The sequence below is a fragment of the Ostrea edulis genome, chromosome 8, assembly GCF_947568905.1.
Source record: "Ostrea edulis chromosome 8, xbOstEdul1.1, whole genome shotgun sequence".
In the NCBI taxonomy this organism is placed as follows: Eukaryota; Metazoa; Mollusca; class Bivalvia; order Ostreida; family Ostreidae; genus Ostrea; species Ostrea edulis.
The window spans coordinates 64,809,488-64,828,761 of record NC_079171.1 but is presented as its reverse complement, the minus strand read 5'-3'; the positions used below and the strand labels follow the sequence as shown (position 1 = coordinate 64,828,761).

At 37.3% G+C, this 19,274-nt stretch overlaps 2 protein-coding genes and 1 long non-coding RNA gene across 4 annotated transcripts; 1 reads left to right on the top strand and 2 right to left on the bottom strand.

Moving 5' to 3' along the window:
• Positions 1-3,997: 3,997 nt before the first annotated feature.
• Positions 3,998-6,191, bottom strand: LOC125661036 (E3 ubiquitin-protein ligase TRIM71-like). Its single transcript, XM_056146666.1, has one exon. The coding sequence runs from the start codon at positions 6,189-6,191 to the stop codon at positions 4,536-4,538; it is 1,656 nt and encodes a 551-aa protein (XP_056002641.1). The 3' UTR covers positions 3,998-4,535.
• An 8,855-nt stretch (positions 6,192-15,046) lies between these two features.
• Positions 15,047-17,520, top strand: LOC125655088 (uncharacterized). Its single transcript, XR_008797754.1, has 4 exons — positions 15,047-15,268; positions 15,867-16,001; positions 16,181-16,291; positions 16,482-17,520. It is a non-coding gene; the product is annotated as an uncharacterized LOC125655088 (long non-coding RNA).
• LOC125655079 (uncharacterized) lies at positions 17,428-19,256 on the bottom strand. Of its 2 annotated transcripts, none has more exons than XM_056146671.1 (4): positions 19,005-19,256; positions 18,576-18,709; positions 18,088-18,326; positions 17,428-17,750 (listed from the first exon to the last, which is right to left on the bottom strand). In XM_056146671.1, the coding sequence occupies exons 2-4, from the start codon at positions 18,655-18,657 to the stop codon at positions 17,739-17,741; spliced, it is 333 nt and encodes a 110-aa protein (XP_056002646.1). In that variant the 5' UTR covers positions 18,658-18,709; positions 19,005-19,256; the 3' UTR covers positions 17,428-17,738. The 2 variants fall into 2 exon arrangements, with proteins under 2 accessions (XP_056002646.1, XP_056002645.1); XM_056146670.1 differs by having other exon boundaries at positions 18,981-19,248.
• Between the last annotated feature and the right edge of the window lie 18 nt (positions 19,257-19,274).

Below are 19,274 nucleotides of genomic sequence, written 5' to 3'. Positions count from 1 at the left end.
ATATTTTATCCCACCCTCCCCCTAACTATTTGAATTTAGTTTTTTTATCCGACATCGATCTTTTGATCTCGCCCCTAAGTAACAGGCAAATTGAAGGCTCAAGTTAGTTTTTCTGATTAAAACTTTCTGTTGTCTGTCATTTGCATCATTGTAAACTTTTCAAATTTTCATCTTCTTCTTCAGAACAACTTGGCCAATTTCAAACAAATCATATTTGAGTGATGGGGATTCAAGTTTGGTCTAATGAGGGGCAATTAACATTCTTCTCCAAGGGAAGATAATAGTGAAATGGTGAAATTACACTGACAAATTTTAAAATCTTCTCCAGAACTATAGAGCCAATTTCAATCAAACTTGGTAAAAATCATCCTTGGATGAATAGAATTTACATATGTTCCAATGAAGGGCTATGTCCCCTTCAAAGGAGAGATAATCACGACAATGCAAAAATAGGGCTGTGTCATTTCAAAACCTTCTCAAGAATCATTGAGCCGGAAGAGCTGAAAATTACATGTAAGCTTTCTGCCATAGTGCAGATTCAAGTTTTGTGAAAATCATGGCCCCAGGGGCCGGGGTTAGGTTGGGAACACAACAGGGGATCAAAGTTTACATGCAAATATATAGGGAAAATCTTTAAAAATCTTCTTGTCAAGAACTACTGGGCCAGACAAGTTCAAATTTACATGACAGCTTTTTTATGTTGTATGTATATTTCCTATGACAATATCTATTTTTTCATACTATAACCTTAGACCTTGTGACCTTGAAATTTGACCTTATTTTAAGAAAATGTAACCTACCAAATATTTTTAATAGTATTCAAGGTAGGACTTTCATATTTTGTATATAGGTTCTTGTTGACAAGACGACCTTGTGGTACAATCATATTTGATCTTGTGACCTCCACCTAATGGCTATTTTCAAAACAAAAACTGGCCTAGTTAATATCTTCTAAACTATTTAAGGAAAAGCTTTTATATTTTGTGTATAGATTTTTATGGCAAGACTTTGATTTAGTGTTTGACCTTATGACCTAAATCTACTTTTAATAAGAATCTGACCTCTTCATTATCTCCTGAACTATTTAAGATAAAGCTTTCATAGAACTTCTAGGACTGACATTATTCATACATGTGCACTGGTTTGGTGTCATTTTGATACATTCAGTATCATTGTATCGATCTTTTGAGTATAAATTTGTGATCTAAAAGCATGATATAATGGTGTAAAGGATCAGTTTGTGGTTAACCAATATTTAATGTGAGAATAAATATTGTAGGGTAGCGGTTACTGGAGACGTGCTGTTGATTAATGAGGATAATTTTCCCGAGACTTTGACATATTGCAGGACTTGGATAGCTCTCCTGCTGTTCAAAATGCCAGGTTTGTTAATGGAATTACATGTAAATGTTCCATGAAATGTCAGGTTTGTTAATGGATTTACATATGAAATGGCCAGGGCATATGTAATATAGCATTAATATTTTTAATGAAACTCAGGTGACCTATTGCAATTGGTCAGCGTCCGTTGTCATGCGTTGCCTGTCGTGTTAGATGTGTTAACATCTTCAAGACAATGAGGAAATAAATTATAAATTTCAGAATTCCTGGACTCCTTTGGCTTTAGGGGCGGGGCAAAAACTGCCCAAATTTGACCAATTTTCAAAAATCTTCTTTACAACTATGCATGTGTAAGAAAAACTAAATGCATAGGGATGTAGAGCAGGAAAGCCTCTACCAAAATTGTAAATTTCATGATCCCTGGGGTAGGGGTTCTGACCTCAGAGTGATGCCAAACTTGGTATATAGTATTGGTGTGTAAAACACTTAAATAACATCTTCTTAAGTGCTGTTGAACCTTTCTTGTCAGCGGAACTCCTCTGAGAACACTCAACATCATTTCGTGAATCTTTGTAGTTAATAGAAACATGCTGTGTAGATGTGCATATTCCCAGGAAATTCTGATTGTCCCTTTTGAACTTAGAATTTTGAGTCCATCTGTCCTGTTGTTGTCAGTACAATTCCTCAGAGATCGCTTAACAGAATTTGATGAAAATGTGTTATTAATAAGGACACACTGTGTAGATGTGCATAATTCCCAGAAAATTCTGATTCAATTATTTTTCTTGGAGTTATGCCCCTTTTGAACTTTGAATTTTGAGCCCGTCTGTGCTGTTGTTGCAGTAATGCATAGCATTACCATTCATTATGTGAGACATTGTTAAGCAATGTTGGAGCGTGGGATATGTGAACTTGATCACTTTTACTTTCTTTCATTAGACAGGTGCTCTAACCATTGAGCAACCATGACGGGCCTATCCAAAACCCCTGTATTACTAGTCATGTGCTCCAGTCATTGAGCTACTGTGACCGGTCTATCGGAGACCCTTGTATTACTAGTCAGGTGCTCTAACCATTGAGCTACCATGTCTGGTCTATCAGAGACCCCTGTGTTACTAGTCAGTTACTTTAAGCATTGAGCTACCATGACCGGTCAATCGGAAACCCCTGTTGTACTAGTCAGGTGCTCTAATCATTGAGCTACTGTGACTGGTCTATCAGAGACCCCTGTATTACTAGTCAGGTGATCTAACCATTGAGCTACCATGACCAGTCTATCAAAGATCCCTGTATTACTAGTCAGGTGATCTAACCATTGAACTACCATGACCGGTCTATCAGAGACCCCTGTATTACTAGTCAGGGGCTCTAACCATAGAGCTACCATGACCGGTCTATCAGAGACCCTTGTATTACTAGTCAGGTGCTTTAACCATTGAACAACCATGACCGGTTTATCCGAAACCCCTGTATTACTAGTCATTGAGCTACCATGACTGTTTTATCCTAGACCCCTGTGTTAGTCAGTTGTTATAACTATTGAGCTACCATAACCAATCTATCTTAGATCCCAGTATTACTAGTCAGGTGTTCTAACCATTGAGCTACCATGACCAGTCTATCCAAGATACCTGTATTACTAGTCAGGTGCCCAGTTTTTCAGAGACCCCTGTATTACTAGTTAGGTGCTCTAACCATTGAGCTACTGTAACCGGTCTATCTGAGACCCCTGTATTACTAGTCATGTGCTCTAACTATTGACCTATCCATAGGCTGATATTTATATGAACCATGGATATCGATCTGAATAGCTCCGTAGTTAGAACATCTGACTAGTAATACACAGGTCTCTGATAGACTGGCCACTGTAGCTCAATAGTTAGAGCACCTGATTAGTAATACACGGGTCTCTGATAGACCAGTCACTGTAGCTCAATAGTTAGAGCACCTGACTAGTAATACAGGGGTCTCTGATAGACCAGTCACTGTAGCTCAATAGTTAGAGCACCTGATTAGTAATACAGGGGTCTCTGATAGACTTGCCAATGTAGCTCAACAGTTAAAACACCTGATTAGTAATACAGGGGTCTCTGATAGACCGGTCACTGTAGCTCAATAGTTAGAGCACCTGATTAGTAATACAGGGGTCTCTGATAGACTTGCCAATGTAGCTCAACAGTTAAAACACCTGATTAGTAATACAGGGGTCTCTGATAGACCGGTCACTGTAGCTCAATAGTTAGAGCACCTGATTAGTAATACAGGGGTCTCTGATAGACCGGTCACTGTAGCTCAATAGTTAGAGCACCTGACTAGTAATACAGGGGTCTCGGATTCGATTTCTAGTTGAACCACGAGTTTTCTCCTTCCTGTTACATTTACATACATATAAACATGTAAATATACCACACTGTAATAGACTGGACATTTTGTAAGATAATTAAGTTCTGAAATACAGACAATTATTGACAATACAGTTAGATATAATTACACTTTGTGTTTTGTAGGACTGTGGAGTGGTGTGATGTTATTGATGGTCAACAGAAGACTGTGACCTTGAATCTGAAGATCTGTGATGAAGACTGGACGTTTGGGGTCACTTTCTGTTACAGTACTACAAATCTAAGTAAGTACTCAGTAATAATGTAAGACTGAACTCTGTATCATGTTTATCTAATATATACATTATAAAATCAAACACATATTGAAATACATAATTAACAAACAGAATAATTAGTAGTTTATCACACACAAACAAGTATATGTGTACATGTATAGATGTACTATAATTCAAGGCTACACACAACATACTGACAAAGTGACTTAGTACATCACAAGAACTGATTGACCTTTATTTACATTTCATGATTGACATGTGTCTAATTGTATATAGATAATTAACTAGTAACACAATCTAAGATTAGATATAATAATACAGATATTGTAAATTATAATTACTAAACAGCAGTGAGAGACTAATGTTCTATCAGTTAAACTCACAAACACAAGTACATGTTAATTACACATCACAGACACAGGGCTGTAATTAACACAGAGCTGTAATCAACACAGGGCTGTAATTAACACGGGGCTGTAATCAACACAAAGATGCAATTAACACTGTGTTTAGATGTGTAATGAACAGGGTTTTTAGATGTGTAATTAACACTGTAGAGTTGTGTAATTAACACTGTTTATAGATATTGGATTTTCTTCACTTTAGCAGTGAGACCCTCAGCCACAAAGAGGTTGTCTCTGATGTCCACACATAAACCTAATGGAGCGTGTAAATCACAGTGAATGTAACGGAGGAACTGTCCGTCCTGATCTAGGATGTGGATACGGTGATTGTACTGGTCTGCTGTCAGGATGTGACTCTGGCTGTCTGTAGTGATGCCGTGTGGATTAAATGATTGCTTGGTATTAGAGGGATGACCAGTGTATCTAAATCGCAGTTTTCCTGACTGATTGACCACCACTACTGCTGTAGCTCTATAGTCAGCCACACAGATATCCAGGTTCTTGTTCTCACTGAGGTATTTATAACCACCAGATGAGTAGAGAGGACGACCCTGATCATCAAACTGAATGCTTTGTTTCTCTGTGGAGCCGGAGTAACGCACGACTTTGGATTGTTCTCCATCATCACTGATCATGGTAACCAGGAGGTCATCAGAGGCGGTACTGCAGACATTGAGAGGGTACCACCCCTGTAGTGTGATCACGGTCTGTATCTGTTTGTTCTTAATTAAGTTCACGGTGTTATTATTAGGGTCAGTATAAACAAGATCTCCGTCCCGTGTCACTGTTATGTCCCGCGGTTTGTCCCCTGACTTGGTTTGTATTGATGTCAGTAGTTTACTCTGGAGGTTGAGCAGCTTCATGGTTTCGTTAAACTGACTGCATGTCCAGACTTGATCTTCACTCAGACAGCTAACACTGGTTAGATAGCTATACCCAGTGTCTATGGTGGCGGTGAGGCGCGGCTCATCAAGCAGTGGTTTGACTGGAGGAGACGATACAGCTTCTGCTGACTTCATTGTGTCGCCATGTTCTGTGTTAATGGATAATGGCGGCAGAGAACCAAACATTTCATTGAGCTGATTTTTGTTTATTTTCTGAGCAGACAAACTGGGTACTGTAACTTTAGGCGGTAATGTTCTAAATTCGGAATTCCTAGATTTGTAAGTAGAGGTTAAGGAGACGTCATTTGATTTTAGGATTGATTTCAAATCGGACATGATCTGTTTGAGTTCCGCCATTTTCTGTGTGATTTCTTCTGTATTTTTATTCAGGGTAGATAGGTGTTTGTTTTTCATCTCCGCAATGTCAGATTTCCGCTGGTTGACAATGGCGGTGATTTCTCGGTGTAAGATTTCTCCTTGTTGGTCAGTAGTTGTGGTCAGTTTCCCGTATTTTGTTTCTAGTTCTGCTTTCTCGGTTTGGACGTCGGACGCCATTTCCTCATATCGGGGATAAATTCGGGTCTCGAGTTCTTCCAGATCTTTTTGTAAACTTCGTGTTTTAGCGCTGAGTTTTTCTTGAATATCTGATACATCGTGACCTTTGTGTTTTCCAAATAAGGCGCAGGTAGAACAGACGGGAATTTCACATTTCTCACAGTGAAGGTCGCAGTGTTTATCCGGGTGTGTCGGACATTTTGAGTAGTTAGGAGACTTTCTGCGTAAATAGGGGACGACATTGTGATCTTTAGAGGAATCTGAGATATGTTTTCCTACACAGTTAACACAGAGATTTATATTACAAACTTCACAGTGACTCTGTAGGGGGACAGTTTCACAGAGGTCACACAGCAGGACTTCCTGGGCACTGCGCCGGGGGTGCAGCATTTCTGGTGTCGGCGTCACACGGGAAGTTTACTGTCAATAAAAAAGGGAATCCTAGATATTCTACAGGTTAAAACACTTCTCACGCTTAACTTACATCATAATGTGTATTGAAAAACAAACAAACTGCGGTCATGAATTATGAAATTTCAAATAACGAAATAACATGCACAAGGCATCGATATACTAAATCCACTGTATGAAATTATGATCAAAGTGATCAGATCTATATCATTGATCACATAAATATCGATATTAATGACACTACAATGTCAGAATTCGTATATATAATTTTGTCTCACCAGAAAATCCAACATGGCCTCCCTGTTATTTCGCCCTTCAGTCTAGTACCTGCGCGGCGTGTCGGTCTGTATACTCTACATTCGGCTAACCTCGGCCGATTGCGGTACCTTACTGATCTGCCGAGGTGTGCCGAGTGGTAGACACTATCTACGTGTTATCGCTTGTTTAAATAGCTTGAATGTTTGACCTAGTTCATGGTGGGTAGCTGTGTCAACATTTACGTATGCATACAATGTACAAATACTGCACTGTATATTAGAGGTGCGGTTGGGGGGGGGGGGGGGGGGGGGGGGGGGGGGGCTGAGATATCTACGCTGGAGCCTTGGTTTGAGTGGATCACATCATAGGTGTACTTTTTTATTTTACTGATCTTTTTTTTCTTTCTAGAGACGTCACCCGTTTTAAATTCGACACTTTACAATGTAACTTATCGTGCCACGCCCACCAGAATGCTTGGCGAAGGAATACCTATGCATTGTTAAACGCAATATCGTAAATTTAAATATTTACACATGTAATTTACTTCGATGCATGAACAGTGAAACATGCATATGGAGACAGTTCAAAAGTCGAATGTCTGACAGAAAGCTAGATTTACATAGTTTTTATCACCCCACTTACCTTTTATCACCCCACCCCACCTTAATTAAATACGCATGATGAATATTGATCCAAATCCTTATCAACGACAAATACTTTTTTTAAATCGAGGTAAGCTACTGACAAACAAGTTGATGGTACAGGGATTTCAACAGTCTCGATTGAAGTCAGCATGGTCGTTATAACGATCTAGTTCGTCAATACAACCTCGCATTGGGTCAAGTGCTGTCTGACGTGTTTCATGCCGATTGTTGAGCCGTTCTTGGCACACTGAACTCCGTTTACCTGATCAGGATATGGGGCTCACGGCAGGTGTGACCGGTCGACAGGGGATGCTAACTCCTTGTGGGCACCTGGTCCCACCTCTGGTGTGTCCAGGGGTCCGTGTTTGCCCAGCTGTCTGTTTTGTGTTGCTTGTGGGAGTTATGAGATTGATCACTGTTGTTATCTTCACCTTGCATACTGATACCACTCTATAATATTTCTACTGTTTATAAATAAACGTGAACACTTTGTCTTTAAGATGTTAATGTGAATATACGTTTAAAAATGTTATACAGTATATTAGGGTGGGTGTGGCAATTATTGATACCCCCCCCCCACCCCCACCCCCACCCCCACCCCTTACCTTATACACATCCTCAAATTATTTTAATATAGATTTCTATCCGACATATTTATTCTACCTTTTGAACTCCTTCATGATTTTATCTGTCTATGGTTTTTATATACCACAAGGTAGGGGGTGGGGGTGGGGCGTGTTGTGTTGGTGTTAATATTCAAATTAAAAAAAAACCTATTAAATTGGGAGATGTTTCTTATGCGCAGTAATCAGTTCAGAGTTTATACATTAATTTGTTTTTTTTCTGAATTTGACTTAAAAAAGACTACGTCTCCCGTTAGACAGGTACAGTACCTGTATCCCCCGCTCACCAGTAGTACCGCAGTGGCGGATCTAGAGGGAGTAAACAGGTGGAAGTTTTGAGCAGGATAAATGTCTTAATCAGTGAGATCCTCGGACAGTTTTTATGTTTAACATAATCTCGCAATGGACATTGATAAAATAGTCTGAATATTGACAACGATTCATTGCGATAAACAGAATGTAAATGTCAAAACTCACCAGTGTACAGCTATCGGGACATCTCTCGGCTTTTTACGTCAAGTTGATGATTACTATTTATGAATTCAGGCTCACAGCACCTTGAGAGAATTTATCAAGTCAGCATGAAATGATTTAATCATGAAATATCCCCGTGTGATGATTTGTACATGTAATAAGTATGCATGTCAAAATTACTTTGTAAGGAAGGGGGGGGGGGTGTCGGAAATGAAAACAGGACATGTTGTACAAGTATTGGAAATGAAGTACGTGCGCCTGTCGTTTTAATGAAAATATAACCAATTAAACCCACGCGCCATGCAGTCTTTTTTTTTTTATCAGAACATAAAATTAAATATTCTTTGTGAATGCATGAAATCATTATCCTATCAATGAGCGTCACGCAATTTTACTTGCGCGTTAAGCATTTTTCGTAAATTCAAAGCCCACCTGTACAGGTAAACCATGGGTAGATTACCGGTTTTAACGTACAGGAGAATCTTGCGTTACGCGCCCTCTAGTGAGAGAATGCATGACGTTGATACATTTGTAGATTGGTATACATGTAATTAACAATATTTTTTCTGTTGTAGAATGAGTTAAGTGGAATAATGAACCTCCAGATTTCTATGTACATCCGCACGTGTATGATTAAATTTCTGTTGCACTTTATTTCATATGTATGTGTTCGAGTTATTTTTGTCAAGTACATCTTACTATATATCTTTTGAACTAGTGAGTGAGAACATGGATGAAAAATGATAAGTTTAAGCTCACTATCTGAATGTTCAAATTGGACTTTTCTGAGCAGCCTTTGTCTGTCCGACTGTCTGTAAATTGTTCACGTTTTCATTTTCTCTAGAACTATTGCACCAATCTCAATGTAACTCGACACAGATCATTCTTGGGTGAAGAGGATTCGAGTTTGTAAGGGAGATTATCTAATTAAGGAAAATAGTTTGTTCCTTTTATAATCTTCTCAGGAACCACTGGGCCTGAAAAGTGCAAATTTACATGAAAGCTTCCAGACATAGAGTAGGTCCAAGTTTGTTCAGATCACGGTCTCTGGGGGTAGAGTGTTCCGCAATCAGGGATCAAAGTTTGACATGCCGATATATAGGAATAACAGTTTAGATCAAAACCATGATTCAAAATATACAAATATTCGTAGGTAGTGCAGATTCAAGTTTCATTAAAGTGTGGTCCCCGTAAGTAGGGAGGTACCTCAATAGGGGATCAAAGTTTTACATGGGAATTTCCAGAGAACTATCTTCATCGCAAAACAGCGACAACAATTGGTCAGTGATTTGATTAATTCGTTGTATGTTGTTTAACGTCCCGCTGGGAATTTTTCACTCATACGGAGACGTCACCATTGCCGGTGAAGTGCTGCAAAATTTAGGCCTGTGCTCGGCGCTTACGGCCTTTGAGCAGGAAGGGATCTTTATCGTGCCACACCTGCTGTGACGCGTGGTCTCGGTTTTTGTGGTCTCATCCAAATGACCGCCACATTGAGTCGCCTTTTACGACAAGCAAGATGTACTGAGGACCAGTTCTAGCCCGGGTCATATGCACGTATCTTCAGATAGTTTAATTCCAGTTTTTCAATTCAGGGCCGGGATGTAGGGAGAAGCCACAATCCAAAATAAAGAGGAAAAAAACTCGTTGAAATATACAGGAATTTAAACATTCTTTTCAAAAGTAACAATATTTTACAAATCTAAAACAATGTTGTTTTTACAATGATGCCGTAATAACGCTAGGAGAAAAGTCACGTGATTTTGACGTTAAGTGACGGACCTCACACCTTGTCAGTAAGTTCGGCTGATATGGTGATTTGAACTGCCCCCCCCCCCCCCCCCCCCCTTTTTCAATAGTTTTACGTGTAATATTTGAAATTGTGTGACATGATTAGAATTAAATTATTAACCTAGTAAACTTTCTCTAAATTGTAAGTCGTTGAATTATTTAATCAACGGAAAACAAATTTAAAATTTACGCATATTTGACATGAAATATGAACTCATAAAATCTGTCTATCGCAAGTAAAGTCTTTACAATGAAACATTTTATCGGAACATAAAACTGTTCAATGAAAGAGGGTGTCCACCACGTGATCGTTAAAGCAGTGTGAAATGGTGACGGACCAGACCGATATTTAACCCCCGGTGCCTCTAACTCCCTAGTGACGGACCAGACCGAGATTTAACCCCCGGGGCCTCTAACTCCTTAGTGACAGACCAGACCGAGATTTCACCCCCGGGGCCTCTAACTTCCTAGTGACGGACCAGACCAATATTCAACCCCCGAGGCCTCTAACTCCCAAGTGACGGACCTGACCGAAATTTGACCCCCGGGGCCTCTAACTCGCTATCGACGGACCAGACCAAGATTCGACTCCTTAGTAACGGACCAGACCGAGATTTAACCCCCTGGCCCCCTAACTCTCTAATGACGGACCAGACCGATATTTAACCCCCGGTGCCTCTAACTCCCTAGTGACGGACCAGACCGAGATTTGACCCCCGGGGCCTCTAACTCCTTAGTGACAGACCAGACCGAGATTTCACCCCCGGGGCCTCTAACTTCCTAGTGACGGATCAGACCGAGAATTGACCCCCGGGGCCTCTAACTCCCTAGTGACGGACCAGACCGAGAATTGACCCCCGGGTTCCTTAACTCCTAAGTAACGGACCAGATAGAGATTCGCCCCCCCCCCCCCCCTCCCGGGACCCGTAGCTAGTGACGGACAAGACAGAGATTCGACCCTCGGAACCCGTAACTAGTGACGGACTAAGCTTCCGAAGTTCCAGTTGGTCTAATCGCTACAGCTGTATCTGATGTTAGACAGGATTCGTCTCATTCAATGTCATTGTGATTCATAGTCTTGTTAGAATCACAGGCACCTGAAGTGTGGATAGCCTGTATAGATCTTATGTACATACCCTTCTAGAATGAAATTATTTTTATACAGAACCAAAAATTTATCCAAAATATGTTACATCCCCACCGATCACCATCTTAGTCAGTTTGTACCTCTGTAAGCTGTTGAGGTGATCACTCGTGAGATACTAATGTACATGTATTAGTATGTAGCACGACAGCGAATACATTTGTCAAAAGGGAGGGGTGGGGGTGGGGTGGGGTGAGGAGTTGTGTTCCAGATCCCCCTTCTGGATCCGTCGTTGTGTTATCAATGTTTAATGTTTGAAACTCCTAGCAGCATGAAACATCTGCAACAACTTTAACTTACAGCGAGCGTCGATTTTATCGTGGTCGTGTCGATTTCATGTCGCGAGATCAGCGAGTGAAAGGGAGACATTTGTTTCATAAACTTCGCAAGCTATACGCACAGACTTTCTCCATTTTTTTCTTTTAATCTTTCAATAAAGATGTGATTTATGAAGTGATAAATAAATTTCGGACACTTAATTATTTCATACATGGTTTTTAAAAGATAATGACAATCGGATGTATTTGACAAATTTGGGATAAAATGTTTACGTGAAAAGAGGGGTAACTCCTTCTACAACTAAACATAAAATTTTGGAATTTTAGCCTGAAAAATTAAAGATTAATTTACATTTTCGGACACCACAAATGGATACAGATTTTAGCAGTTGAAAGGGCATTTATATTAGAATGTTTGATAAATACTTTGAAATAATAGAAAAAAAATATTACTACCAAGAATTAAAATTTTCACACAGAACAGACTCTGAATTGAAATTTTGTTAAAGGTAGCCTATATGTGCATGGTGTGTATTCTGTAAATGGTCTTGTTTTGCTTTGAAATCTCTATCCAGAGTTTCATACGTTATAAATGTATACGGACTCGGCGAGTGTCAGGTTTCTGTGTACAGTCTCTGATGAAACGATACACACGCCGTTGGTCAATTCGTAGTCAATCTTAATTCTATTATTAATCACACATATAGAAGAGGTTAGACCGTTCGCCCCGCATGCGGAAGGTTCGAATCCTGACCACGACAGACCTATGTCATTAAAACAGGTAGTGACAGTTCCATCGACAAACGCTCGGCATCATGTGTGAATGCCACGGGTTCTCGGAGATGACCTTAAAAATGGATGTCACAGTAGGTGTGGCACGCTAAAGAACCCTCACTGCTCAATGGCCTTAAGCGCTGAGCAAAGGCCTAAATTGAAGTCCTTCACCGGTCTTGGTGATGTCTCCATATGAGTGAAAAATTCTCGAGAGAGACGTTAAACAAGATACAATAAATTATTCGAAAGAAGCCTTAAAGCCTCTCGCATTCTTGCTGCATTTGAGGATAGTATTAAACTGGGGTCTCTTTTCGTCGTCTTTACTTCTTACAAAATTGTGTACAATCATGAAAAAAAAAAATCTATTAAATGCAATTCAAGCAAACCAGTATAAGGCTAATTAGGCCAAAAATATTTATTTTTAATTCCCAAGTAAATTCAAAGCTCGAACTTATAACAGACTTTGTATTCTGAATGTATTTCAATTCAATTCAATTCAATTCTTTATTGGCACTAAAGCACATTATATAAGAATGTGTTGTTAGCCATACATAGATACACATATATATTGATACATTACAAAATATCAAACTGTTGAAAACTTATTTCTAACATTAAAACAGTCTCTGATGTATAGACAGGTTTGTTTTGTAGATACAAGGTTATGTGGATTTAGTAAACAAAATAAGGTATTAATATCTAGTAGTTTTGAATGCATTTTTCTAATATGTTCATACACAGGACAATCAAGTAAAAAATGTTTTTCATCTTCAACAATAGTTTGACAATGAAAACAAAATCTATTTTCTCTAGGAATGACAGGATTACAATATCGACCTGTTTCTACATACAACTTATGTGCACTTATTCTTAATTTGGTAAGATAAGAAACTAAATTCTTAGGAAGTGGAAGACATAAATATGGTTGGACTTCTAGTTTCATAACATCATGGTTGAATAATGTACTATAAAATGAGAGCTTACCACTTTGAGTGTTGTTAATATGTTGAAGTTCAGAAAAGAATTTATTTTCAAAGAATTTTTTAAGTTTAGGAATAAACATTTTACATTCAGTGTCAACGTTAACATTTAACATCTTTTGTATTGATTTTATACAAGTTTGCCAGCATTTTCTATTTTCACTAGCCAAGTGTACATCTTCCAAGTAAGCATTCCTTAGTAAAACATTGTGATTATCATTAGATTTTGCTAAATTTTCCAATCTAGAATAGTATTTAATAGCAAGCTGGTATATTTTGGCATGAATAGGGAGAACACCTAATTCCATTTTTGTTGCCAAGTTTGATGCTTTATTATGTACACCTAAGATGTTTTTCAAGATAAATGAAGCTATTTCTTCTGAGGGAACGGTTCTTGCACGTTTTAGGATTTGGTGAATCTTTCTTTATAATGATTCGGCGTGAAATGTAATTTGATATGGTTTATCATTATTGTTATTAGAAAAGAGACAGATATCGCAGAACAAGTGATGGAAAAATTAATTTTTTAACAAATGATGCAGCATATTATCATTAAAAAATGGAAATATGCATTATTAGATCTCTTAGTTATAAATCAAATATACAATTCAAAATCTATCGCTTTAATTTAGTTAAAAATCAAATATACAATTCAAAACCTATCGCTAAAATTTAGTTATAAATCAAAATAAAATTCAAAATCTATCGCTTTAATTTAGTTAGAAATCAAATATACAATTCAAAATCTATCGCTATAACTTAGTTAGAAATCAATTATACAAATCAAAATCTATCGCTATAATTTAGTTAGAAATCAAATATACAATTCAAAATCTATCGCTATAATTTAGTTAGAAATCAATTATACAATTCAAAACCTATCGCTATAATTTAGTTAGAAATCAATTATACAATTCAAAATCTATCGCTATAATTTAGTTAGAAATCAATTATACAATTCAAAATCTATCGCTATAATTTAGTTAGAAATCAAATATATAGAATTCAAAATCTATCGCTATAATTTAGTTAGAAATCAAATATACAATTCAAAATCTATCGCTATAATTTAGTTAGAAATCAAATATACAATTCAAAATCTATCGCTATAATTTAGTTATAAATCAATTATACAAATCAAAATCTATCGCTATAATTTAGTTAAAAATCATATTACAAAATTTAAGATCTATTCTTCATTGTTCTGCATATAATCCGCCATCTTCTGTGCTTCTGTTAGGGAGAGGAACTTGTTAAAGACATAAAATATACCTCCTCCTATGTGAGAGAGTTAAAGAGAGGTGAGAGAAGGGGGAAAGAGGATGATGATAGGGGGGAGAAATGGAGAGAGAGAGAGAGAGAGAGAGAGAGAAGTGCGACAGTAAAACCAATAATGGGGAGGGAGTGAGAAAGAAAATACCTCTTACCACCCCCCCCCTCACGTATCTCATACAATAGATATAAATGTATTATGTGTCATGCAGGGAGTTTCTGAATTTATCCATGTCCACCGTGAAGGACGCAGGAGTTGCAAAAATTGGTCCAACATGGCTTTGGGTCGAAACGTCCGCATCTTAGTGTTTTTGGCCCGCAATCTACAGCTGACATTCAAAACATCTGTTGTCGGTCCTCGGATACCATCTGATTGAAAGTAGAAGTAAGGAATATTTTAACTGTTTTGATTGATGCACCTGTAAGTCTTAATGCACAATCATTGTAAATTATGCATGAATAATGAATCGTGATAGTTTTGTTGTCCAGTAATGCTTAACGTGCAAGTTGTAGTAGTTATGGCGAGTCGCTCTGGGAACGACTCGCCCGGTAACCGCAATGACGTAGGCAGTGTGTGCCGTGGGATGTGCACAATAGGGTCTGTAAGTCTCGTTTGGTTTCACTTTCGGTTTTACTACTTCCGGGTACAACAACGTGTGGAATATATACAGTCGTAACAGAGAGTCGGTGCTAATATGTAATTTGGTGTATTGTTAAGCGATCGGCTGCATACATGAGACTGGGAAAACTCTGCCATGTAGTTTATTTAAGTTCCTAGTCGATGCTACAGTAAGGAAGCGGTGGATACAAAGATGTAGGTACGTAATATTATCATAATTCAACGAATAATCATGTCAAATTAACACACGTGTGTATAAACTGACAGAATATACTGGACGTGTTGTTTAGATAAATCAGAGGGGGAGTAGGCCTACAAAAGATTTTGACAGACGAACTGATAAAAATAAAATAATGGGAAAAGAAATTACATGTACTAAAATTTCATAAATGGGGGGGGGGGGGGGGGTGGTAAAGTTTCTCTTCGTTTATTGATTTCAACATTTATCAACATATTTTACTACATAATTCCCTTTTGCCTGAAAAGGGGAAGGGACACTAATTTATTGTATCAATATAGAAAAAATAACCTTGCTAGGAAAAGGTTGACAGGATACCCTTGATACTACTTGCCTTTATATAGGTTCCTGCATGATTAAATATTGTATTGTGTTTCAAGAGAACTGGCATATATCTTTATTGTATAATTATATAAAAGTGACACATGGCCTTGATAAGAATGATTGTAACACTCATATCCTGTGCTTATTTCAGAAACTATAACTTACATTTGTTGTGTAGTGAGCCATTTTAAGTCAATAAAAACATCAATTTATGGTATATTACTTTTTTTCATAGATACAAAGTTACGAAACCTGCTGAAGCAGAATCATTTGCTTCAAACGTACATGTAGGAACCGAAGTTGATACTGCTACCAATATATCTGTACCAGACAACAATGATACAGCATCAAACCCTCAACATTTAAAAAGGTACAGTGTACGATACAAGTATTGTCAATACCAGATATTAGTACATCAAACCAGGAAGTTACAGTGGTTGTTAAGTTTAGTGTCAGGTGGTTTTCTGTATTTTCTTCATTCTCATTTCAGTGTTATCTAAATTTATATGCACACCAAATTTTATAATGGTATTGTTTTTGTTCTGATAGCTTCCCTTGAAGACTAGGATGTTGTAAACTTGCAGTGAGAAATATACCTGCATAATTAAAGGAAACCATCCATGACCATTGGGAACATCATAATTGAAAGACCCTGGAAAGGTATGTTTTAGCGGTTCTTTAAGGAAAAATGAACAATGCACTTTCTATACACTGACTAGTTATCAGATTTCACAATATTCAATTACCTAGTAATTTTTTTTGGGGGGGGGGGGGGGGGAGGTATAAATGTTGCTGTATACACCATTTTGTGTGAATATTTTTTAATATATTCATGAAATTTTGTTTGAAGGGATCATGAACACTGTTGGGAGTGTCCATTCAACTGAAATATCAAAGCCAGAAGAATTGAAGATTGCAATGGATGCAACAGAAGAGACCTAATATGAGCAAATTGATATGAATAGTCAGTCTTTCGCTTACAGTAATTACAAGAGTCGCCACAAAGGAAAGACTTTAATATGTATTACACCTAATGCAGCTCATTTCCAATTGTGTATGCTGGATACAAATCTGATTTGGCAATTGTGAACCATTGTGGCATTTTAGAGAAGTTGCAAGTTGGTGATATATTCCTGGCGGACAAAGGATTTTGTATATTTGACAAACTTCCAAATGACATGACATTTAATATCCCATTCTTTCTTACAAATAAATCCCACTTCTCAAAAGAGGATCACAACTTTGCTATAAAATTTCCAGATGCAGAATCCATGTTGAATGGGAAAATGAGAGAATATTTTTTTTTTAAAAATTCCTCAGCCATATTCTGTCATAGTATAGATATTGATCTGACAAAATATTTCAGCTTTGTGTGGCCCATGTGGTTTTGTAGGTTCCCCTTTTGAAGGAGATTGCAGATAAATCCTACAAATTTATTAGATTAATTGCATGTATATATATGCTCATACCTGCCACATTGAATTTTTAAAGTTAAAAGTAATGAATATCATATTTATGCAATATAACTTTTCTACATATTTATATAAATATAAAGCCTTTTATATTCATATGAAGCCTTTTGGAACGTCTCCATCAGAATGAAATATTCTCGAGAGGGACGTTAAACAATTTACAATCAAACATAAAGCCTTTTGTTCTCCTGAAGGTTTTCAAATCTGCATTATTAAAAAAGAAGTAAAATCCATTGTTTTTAGTGAATGCATGTAATTCAATGATTTTCGTAAAGCTGGACACTGTGTCTATACAAATTTTGGTTCATCTAAAATAAAAAAAACTCTGTCTATAATGTTTATTCAATAAATATACATGTAATTACATAACTTTGATAGATGCACCACTGATATCATAATAAAGTATATGTACATGTGGTTATGTGTGTGTGTTCTAGACTGCAAAAATACTTTATTATTATAATTAAACTCTATCACGCTTAAAAAGTTGACCATAATACATCTTTGTCAATGTATTTGAGTGTCACTAGGAATCCACACTAGCAAATCACAGCATTGGGTGTCTTTCAGGTGTTGTTGTCCTTGAATCTGATGCCAATATTCATATTTTGTTTTAATGGGCAGCGAACCATCTCTTACATCACATTCTAAAATGGCAATTGTCATTACATGTATTGATAAAATATACATGATTTACAAGTGGTCGGATTAGTGGTGAAAGTATTATACTGCAATATGCATACTTCTTTTGACATAGATGTACTGCAGTATTCAAAACTTGATGCAAGTAAAGTTTATAAAGAACATTAGCAGTTCAATATCACAATGAAGTCGAAGTAGTATTTGTATTTCATTCATAAAATGTTACTTTAAAGTTATAATAAACTTGGATACATCCATAATAATATATATGAATACATATATGTACAGCTAATGTACATGTATTAGGTACACATAATTGTTCAATCTATAATGCTGACTTACTAAGAGGGAAATCCCAACATTTGCACAGGCCTCTTTAATTGTCATTGTTCGAGCTGAAAATGGGCACTTAGCCTCAATTAAGAATTTCAGGGGTTGCTGAAAATGGCCTACTGCCCTTCGGAATGAGGATGCAGTTAATTCCTCCATTGTTGTTGTGACCTTTGACTGTGCCGACTTTGGATGTTTTATCCAACTACTGGCGTATTTTACATTGAACAGTTTTATTTGCCTTCTTATATCTGAAAAATTCCAATATATCTACATGTAAAAATTTTATTTTCACAGTTTGAACCCATTTATTACTTACTTTGGGTATAGATAAGTTTATTCCAATTTGGGCCCAGAGGGCATAACAGCAAGACAGTTTATAAAGAAAGAAATTTCTAAAAAGAAAGAAAGTTTACAACATATAATCTAATAATTATTATAATCATAATAAATATAGATCCAAACATGTATTGACATTATTTTATCTTTAAATTGTGTACCTGCCTTTGAAAAGTTGCTGCCATATGAAGATCGACACTTATACTGCCCCACTATGGGCATACTGGCATCAGACATCCACATTAATGATGACTGCACAATACACAACACCTTTATCCTCAGATTCAAGGCATATCTATAAAATAATTTTCAAATATTAAACAATCAACCCATCTGTGATGTAACTGATATAGATATTTACATTTAATGAGCTTTGTATATTGAATATGTATACAACTGTACACTGCAGGTACGTACATGTAGTATCGTTGCCCCCCCCCCCCCCCCCCCCCCCCCCCCCTTCTGATCGTACAAAGCAAGTTTTATGCATAATCCGTTTTTATTTTCAATTGGAATGATTTGGGAATATAAAAACGTATCGTACATCTCATTGCGCTTTTACCAACCTGCTCTTTATCTGCAAGACGTACCTTCGTCGATGCTTGTACACTGGCGGTTATTACACGTAATTCGTCAAACACGAAGCGAAGAATCCTCGACCACTCCACTAATGCTTCAATTCCCATGTTTATCTCGTTAAACTTCCACATAATCGATTGATAACGCTATATCTAACGTATACCACTCTCTACACAGTGCAATCTGAGATGTTGATGTACCCGGAAGTTAATAATCTCGCTAATTCTCGGCAATCACATGACGAGACTTACAGACCCTATTAGGACCCATTCGTTCAATGC

Coding starts and splice junctions, on each gene's coding strand:
- LOC125661036 (XM_056146666.1), bottom strand. CDS start 6,191: ATGCTGCACCCCCGGCGCAGTGCCCAGGAAGTCCTGCTGTGTGACCTC.
- LOC125655079 (XM_056146671.1), bottom strand. CDS start 18,657: ATGTGGATGTCTGATGCCAGTATGCCCATAGTGGGGCAGTATAAGTGT. Junction 18,327..18,575: donor CAGCAACTTTTCAAAGGCAG/GTACACAATTTA, acceptor GGAATTTTTCAG/ATATAAGAAGGCAAATAAAA.